Source organism: Procambarus clarkii, chromosome 43 (assembly GCF_040958095.1).
Source record: "Procambarus clarkii isolate CNS0578487 chromosome 43, FALCON_Pclarkii_2.0, whole genome shotgun sequence".
Taxonomy (NCBI): Eukaryota; Metazoa; Arthropoda; class Malacostraca; order Decapoda; family Cambaridae; genus Procambarus; species Procambarus clarkii.
In genome coordinates this window covers 2,568,217-2,576,123 of record NC_091192.1, presented here as the reverse complement: position 1 = coordinate 2,576,123, position 7,907 = coordinate 2,568,217, and the positions used below count along the sequence as shown (strand labels likewise).

General features: G+C 49.4%; 1 protein-coding gene across 1 annotated transcript in view; it reads left to right on the top strand.

Moving 5' to 3' along the window:
- Positions 1–2,908: 2,908 nt before the first annotated feature.
- LOC138350057 (uro-adherence factor A-like) overlaps positions 2,909–7,907 on the top strand; it is a 48,101-nt gene continuing 43,102 nt past the window's right edge. The window contains exons 1-2 of the mRNA XM_069300339.1: positions 2,909–3,280; positions 3,585–4,724. Coding sequence (XP_069156440.1) covers positions 2,909–3,280; positions 3,585–4,724 — 1,512 coding nt within the window. The remainder of the gene's footprint in view (positions 3,281–3,584; positions 4,725–7,907) is intronic.

Sequence of the window (7,907 nt, the reverse complement as noted above, 5' to 3'; positions counted from 1 at the left end):
CTGACTAATCTGTACACCAGCTGACTATTCTGTGAACCAGCTGACTATTCTGTACACCACCTGACTAATCTGTACATATGCTTACTAATCTGTACACAACTGACTATTCTGTACAATATCTGACTAATCTGTACACCTGCTGACTAATCTGTACACCAGCTGACTATTCTGTACACCAACTGACTAATCTGTACCCCAGCTGACTAATCTGTACACCAGTTGACTAATCTGAACACCAGCTGACTGTTCTGTACACCAGCGGACTAATCTGTACACCAACTGACTATTCTGCACACCAGTTGACTAATCTTTACACTTGCTGAGTAATCTGTACACCAGCTGACTAATCTGTACACCAGTTGAATAATCTGAACACCAACCGACTAATCTGAACACCAGCTGACTAATCTGTACATCAGCTGATTAATCTGCACACCAGCTGACTATTCTGTTCACCAGTTGACTAATTTGTACACCAGCTGACTAATCTGTACATCTGCTGAGTAATCTGTACACCTGCGGATTTATCTGTATATCAGCTGACTAATCTGTTCACCAGCTGACTAATCTGTTCACCAGTTGACTAATCTGAAAACCAGCTGACTATTCTGTACACCGGTTGACTAATCTGTACACCAGCTGACTAATCTGAACACCAGCTGACTAATCTGTACACCAGTGGACTAATCTCTACACCAGCTGACTAATCTTTACACCAGCTGACTAATCTGTACACCGTCTGTCTAATCTGTACACCAGCTGACTACACTGTTCCCCAACTAACTAATCTGTACACCAGTGGACTAATCTGTACACCAACTGAGTAATCTGTACACCTGTTGAATAATCTGTACACCAGCCGACTTATCTGTACACCAGCTGACTATTCTGTACACCAGCTGATTAGTCTGTACACCAGCTGACTATTTTGTAAACCAGTTGACTAATCTGAATACTAGCTGACGGTTCTGTACACCAGCGGACTAATCTGTACAACTGCAGACTAATCTGTACACCAGCTGACTAATCTGTTCACCAGTTGACTAATCTGTACACCAGCTGACAAATATGTACATCAGCTGACTAATCTGTACACCAGCTGACTAATCTGTACACCAGCTGACTATTCTGTACACCAGCTGACTATTCTGTACACCAGCTAACTAATTTGTACACCAGTTGACTAATCTGTACACCAGCTGACTCATCTCTACACTAGCTGACTATTCTGTACACCAGTTGACTAATCTGTACACCAGTTGACTAATCTGTACACCAGCTGACTCATCTGTACACCAGCTAACTAATTTGTACACCAGTTGACTAATCTGTACACCAGCTGACTCATCTGTACACCAGCTGACTAATCTGTACACCAGCTGACTAATCTGTACACCAGCTGACTATTCTGTACACCAGCTGACTATTCTGTACACCAGCTAACTAATTTGTACACCAGTTGACTAATCTGTCACCAGCTAACTAATCTGTACACTAGTTGACTAGTCTGTACACCAGCGGACTCATCTGTACACCAGCTGGCTAATCTGTACACCTGCTCACTAATCTGTACACCAGCTGAATAATCTGTACACCAGCTGAATAATCTGTACACCAGCTGACTAATCTGTACACCGGCTGACTAATCTGTACACCAATTGACTATTCTGTACACCAGCTGACTAATCTGTACAACTGCTGACTAATCTGTACACCTGCTGATTAATCTGTACTCCAGCTGACTAATCTGTACACCAGTTTACTAATCTGTACGCCAGCTGACTAATCTGTACACCTGCTAACTAATCTGTACACCAGCTGACTAATCTGTACACCAGCAGACTATTCTGTTCACCAGTTGATTAATCTGTGCACCAACTAACTAATCTGTACACCAGCTGACTAATCTGTACACCAGTTGACTAATCTGTACACCAGTTGACTAATCTGTACACCAGTTGACTAATCTGTACACCACTTGACTAATGTGTACACCAGCTGACTAATCTGTACACCAGCTGACTAATCTGTACACCAGCTGACTATGCTGACAGCTGGACACCCCTCCCCCCCCCCCACAACACAAATAAGGTAACAACACCAGTAAAGTAAATGGTCCAGTTTTGGTCAATATATCGACCTTATCCCGACGGTCGGGTCAGGAGAGTGCTATCTAACGGCCTGTCAGGCTGTGGAGTGATTACCAGAGTGGCGGAGAGTGCCACTGTCTCAGTGGCTGAGAGTGCCACTGTCTCAGTGGCTGAGAGTGCCACTGTCTCAGTGGCTGAGAGTGCCACTGTCTCGGAGTGGCTGAGAGTGCCACTGTCTCAGAGTGGCTGAGAGTGCCACTGTCTCAGAGTGGCTGAGAGTGCCACTGTCTCAGAGTGGCTGAGAGTGCCACTGTCTCAGTGGCTGAGAGTGCCACTGTCTCAGTGGCTGAGAGTGCCACTGTCTCGGAGTGGCTGAGAGTGCCACTGTCTCAGAGTGGCTGAGAGTGCCACTGTCTCAGTGGCTGAGAGTGCCACTGTCTCGGAGTGGCTGAGAGTGCCACTGTCTCAGAGTGGCTGAGAGTGCCACTGTCTCAGTGGCTGAGAGTGCCACTGTCTCAGTGGCTGAGAGTGCCACTGTCTCAGTGGCTGAGAGTGCCACTGTCTCAGTGGCTGAGAGTGCCACTGTCTTAGAGTGGCTGAGAGTGCCACTGTCTCAGTGGCTGAGAGTGCCACTGTCTCAGTGGCTGAGAGTGCCACTGTCTCAGTGGCTGAGAGTGCCACTGTCTTAGAGTGGCTGAGAGTGCCACTGTCTCAGTGGCTGAGAGTGCCACTGTCTTAGAGTGGCTGAGAGTGCCACTGTCTCGGAGTGGCTTGGAGTGCCAAGGTGGCTGAGAGGGCCACTGTGGTGGAGAGTACCAATGTGGACGAGTGTCAGTGTGGTGGAGAGTGCCAGGGTGGCTGAGAGTGCCAGTGTGGTGGAGAGTGCCAGTGTGATGGAGAGTGCCAGTGTAAACGAGAGTGCCAGTGTGGTGGAGAGTACCAGTGTGGACGAGAGTGCCAGTGTGGTGGAGAGTGCCAGTGTGGTGGAGAGTGCCAGTGTGGTGGAGAGTGCCTGTGTGGACGAGAGTACCAGTGTGGACGAGAGTGCCAGTGTGGTGGAGAGTACCAGTGTGGACGAGAGTGCCAGTGTGGTAGAGAGTGCCAGTGTGAAAGAGAGTGACAGTGTGGAGAGTGCCAGTGTGATGGAGAGTGCCAGTGTGGTGGAGAGTGCCAGTTTGATGAGAGTGCCAGTGTGATAGAGAGCGCCAGTGTGGTGGAGAGTGCCAGTGTGATGGAGAGTGCCAGTGTGATGGAGAGTGCCAGTGTAGTGGAGAGTGCCAGTGTGGTGGAGAGTGCCAGTGTGGTGGAGAGTGCAGAGTGATGGAGAGTGCCAGTGTGGTGGAGAGTGCCAGTTTGATGAGAGTGCCAGTGAGGTGGAGAGTGCCAGTGTGCTGGAGAGTGCCAGTGTGATGGAGAGTGCCAGTGTGATGGAGAGTGCCAGTGTAGTGGAGAGTGCCAGTGTGGTGGAGAGTGCCAGTGTGGTGGAGAGTGCAGAGTGATGGAGAGTGCCAGTGTGGTGGAGAGTGCCAGTGTGGTGGAGAGTGCCAGTGTGATGGAGAGTGCCAGTGTGGTGGAGAGTGCCAGTGTGATGGAGAGTGCCAGTGTGGTGGAGAGTGTCAGTTTGATGGAGAGTGCCAGTGTGATGGAGAGTGCCAGTGTGGACGAGAGTGCCAGTGTGTACGAGAGTGCCAGTGTGATGGAGAGTGCCAGTGTGGTCGAGAGTGCCAGTGTGATGGAGAGTGCCAATGTGATGGAGAGTGCCAATGTGGTGGAGAGTGCCAGTGTGGTGGAGAGTGCCAGTGTGGGCGAGAGTGCCAGTGTGATGGAGAGTGCCAGTGTGTTGGAGAGTGCCAGTGTGGTGGAGAGTACAAGTGTGGTAGAAGTGCCAGTGTGGACGAGAGTGCCAGTGTGATGGAGAGTGCCAGTGGGTTGGAGAGTGCCAGTGTGGTAGAGAGTACCAGTGTGGTGGAGAGTGCCAGTGTGGTGGAGAGTGTCAGTGTGGTGGAGAGTGCCAGTGTGGTGGAGAGTGCCAGTGTGGTGGAGAGTGCCAGTGTGGTGGAGAGTGCCAGTGTGGTGGAGAGTGCCTGCATGATCGAGAGTGCCAGTGTGGTAGAGAGTGCCAGTGTGGTGGAGAGTGCCAGCATGGTCGAGAGTGCCAGTGTGGTAGAGAGTGCCAGTGTGGTGGAGAGTGCCAGTGTGGTCGAGAGTGCCAGTGTGGACGAGAGTGCCAGTGTGGTCGAGAGTGCCAATGTGGTGGAGAGTGCCAGTGTGGTGGAGAGTGCCAGTGTGGTGGAGAGTGCCAGTGTGGTCGAGAGTGCCAGTGTGGTCGAGAGTTCCAATGGGGTGGAGAGTGCCAGTGTGGTGGAGAGTACCAGTGTGGTGGAGAGTGCAAGTGTGGTGGAGAGTGCCAGTGTGATGGAGAGTGCCAGTGTGGTCGAGAGTGCCAGTGTGGACGAAAGTGCCAGTGTGGTGGAGAGTGCCAGTGTGGTGGAGAGTGCCAGTGTAGTGGAGAGTGCCTGTGTGGACGAGAGTGCCAGTGTGGTGGAGAGTGCCAGTGTGGTGGAGAGTGCCAGTGTGGTGGAGAGTGCCAGTGTGGTGGAGAGTGCCAGTGTGGTGGAGAGTGCCAGGGGCTGTGTCCGTGTCACGGGAGCGTGCTGGTATTTCTTGTTGACTTCCTCGTCCTAATTGTATTCCTCGGCTAATAGGTTGAGGTAATGTGTGTTTGTACTCACCTAGTTGTACTCACGTAGTTGTACTCACCTAGTTGTGCTTGCTGGGGTTGAGCTCTGGCTCTTTGGTCCCGCCTCCCAACTGTCAATTAACTGGTATACAGATTCTTGAGCCTATACTGGTCTCCATTATATCTACACGTGAAACTGTATATGGAGTCAGTCTCCACCACATCACTGCCTAATGCAAACCACCTGTTAACTACTCTGACACTGATAAAGTTCTTTCTAATATCCCTATGTATCATTGGGGGCACTCAATTTCCTCATCTGTCCACTAGTGTGTGTATATGCCTCATGTGTTAAATAATCGGTCTTTATCTACCCAATCAATTCCTTTGAGAATCTTGCATGTGGTGATACTGTTCCCCCCTAACTCTTCTGTCTTTCAGCGACGTGAGGTTTAATTTCTGAAGTCTCTCCTCGTAGTTCTTACCCCTCAGTTCGGGTACTTGTCTGGTGCCAAACCTTTGAACCTTCTCCAGTATATTCGTACGCTTGACGAAATATGGACTTCATGCTGGAGCTGCATACTCCAGGATTGTTCTGACATACGTGGTATACAAGGGTCTGAATGATTCCTTACACAAGTTTCTAAAGGCCGTTCTTACGTTGGCCAACCTGGCAAATGCTGCTGATGTTATCCCCTTGATATGCTTTTCCCGGGACAGATTTCGCATCAAGATATCATGATATCAACCCAGAGGTCTTTTTCTCTGAATCTAGAAGAACTTTATGTCCTAAATGGTACCTTGTATATGGTCTCCAGCTCCCTACACCTATCTTCATTACATAACATTTGCTTGGGTTAAACTCTAACAACTATTTTTTGGACCATTTCGGCAGCTTGTCCAGGTCTTCTTGACGCCTCAAGCTGTCCTCCTCTGTCTTAATCCTTCTCATAATTTTGGCATCATCAGCAAACATTGAGAGGAATGAGTTTATACCCTCTGGGAGATCATTTACGTATATTAGAAACAGAATAGGTCCGAGCACAGAGCCCTGTGGGACTCCGCTGGTGAATTCACGCCAATCTGAGGTCTCACCCCTCACTGTAACTCTTTACTTCCTATTGCTTAGTACTCCCTTATCCACTGGAGCACCCAACAGTTACTCCTGCCTGTTTCTCCAACTTATGCACCAGTCTCTTATGAGGTACTGGATCAAAGGCTTTCCGATAGTCCAAGAAAATACAGTCCGCCCATTCTGCTCTGTTTTGCCTACTCTGTCACCTGATATCAGACGTCTATCAAACCAATGAGGCAAGATTTACCCGCCATATACCCATGTTGATGGGTTGTCACGAAATCCCTTCTCTCCAGATGTGTTACTAGGTTTTTTCTCAGGATCTTCAAGGTCCTGCTGCTGCAGGACCAGCAGGACCTGCAGCAGCAGGTCTCCATCTCCATCACCTTGCATGGTATACAAGTCAAGGACTGTTACGAACCCGGATCCAGCGTCCGAGCACGGAGCAGTGACGACCGCGCCATCTGTGGGTCAGCTCCCGAAACCCCCTCCAAACGGACGACGACACCTGGTGAGGACGACGTGTACTGACTACGAGGGCCCGTTTCCAGTCCCGTTCAGCGCTCAACACAGCCGCTGCTGACCTCTGGTGAGGTGAAGCTCAGACAACAACGCCATCTATGGAGTGGATATGTCAGGCGTTTGTGTCTGAGCCTGTAAGTGGGGTGCTGTAGTGTGTCTCTGTTATTGATGACGTGTCTGCTGACAGAGTCGACCTGGGACTGCTGTGATGGAAGTTGAGGCAGTCTACCCAAGGCAGCCGTCTCCATACCTTGTGCTTTGCTGCAGCAGCTGTGAAGTCGTCCCCTCGGAAGAACACTGTGGTGTTACCCTGCCAGTGGAGTGGCAGTAGAAGGATTACCCGGGACCGACTGCTGGAGACGATTATCCACTGGGGTATTGAGGACAGGAGAGTGATTTGTGGTATCACACGAGGCTCCTGTCTAGGGCGTTACCCTAATATCGTTCGTGGAGTGGCCTGACCAGCGTTGCGGGTTCGGAACCTGCCAGCAGACCTGCTGGACTTGTGGTTGACGGCCTCCACGGCGGTGCCCCCAGTGGACCTGTGTTTTGGCTGACCTGTGGCCAGGGTAGGCTCAGCTTCTCAGAGGATTCGTTGTGAGGCCACGAAAAAGCACCGAGGACTTAGCACCAAGAGCCTGGATCCAGAGTCTTCAGGAGAAGACGTTTGTGTACAGTGTTAATACCCCTCCCCCCGTGTAATCTTTTTATATATTATTTATTGGTGGTGGTCAATATATTATATTAAGTTCTTGACTTTATTTCCCTTCCCCTTTAAGTTACTTGCGTCACGGATCTCATCCCTTGAAAGCCACTACTGGCTTGGGGCCGGATACAACTTCCTCTAACAACATCAGAGTAAGAACCCCGTTGCGTCCCGAGAGGGCCGTAACAAGGACACTGGACTGTAGTTCAGTGCCTCTTGTCTGTCACCCTTTTTGTATATTGGGACTACATTAGCCGTCTTCCATATTTCTGGTAAGTCTCCCGTCTCCAGTGACCTACTGTACACTATGGAGAGTGGCAAGCAAAGTACTTCTGCGCACTCTTTCAATACCCATGGTGAGATTCCATCCGAGCCCACAACATTTCTCACGTTCAGATCCAGCAGATGTCTTTTAATCTCATCTCTAGTAATTTCGAGCCCTTCCAAGGCCTCCTGGTTTACTGCCACATCTCCAAGAACAGGGACTTCACCTCGTTCTATTGTGAAGACCTCCTGGAATCTCTTGTTGAGTTCTTCACACTCTACTTTGTCATTCTCTGTGTACCTGTCCTCACCCATTCTAAGTTTCATCACCTCTTCTTTCACTGTTGTTTTCTTCCTAATTTGGCTGTGGAGCAGTTTTGGTTCGGTCTTGGCTTTATTTGTTATATATATATATATATATATATATATATATATATATATATATATATATATATATATATATCACTTCTGGGGTGTGAGTTTTCAGTCATATATATATATATGACTGAAAACTCACACCCCAGAAGTGACTCGAACCCATACTGCCAGGAGCAACGCAACTGGTATGTA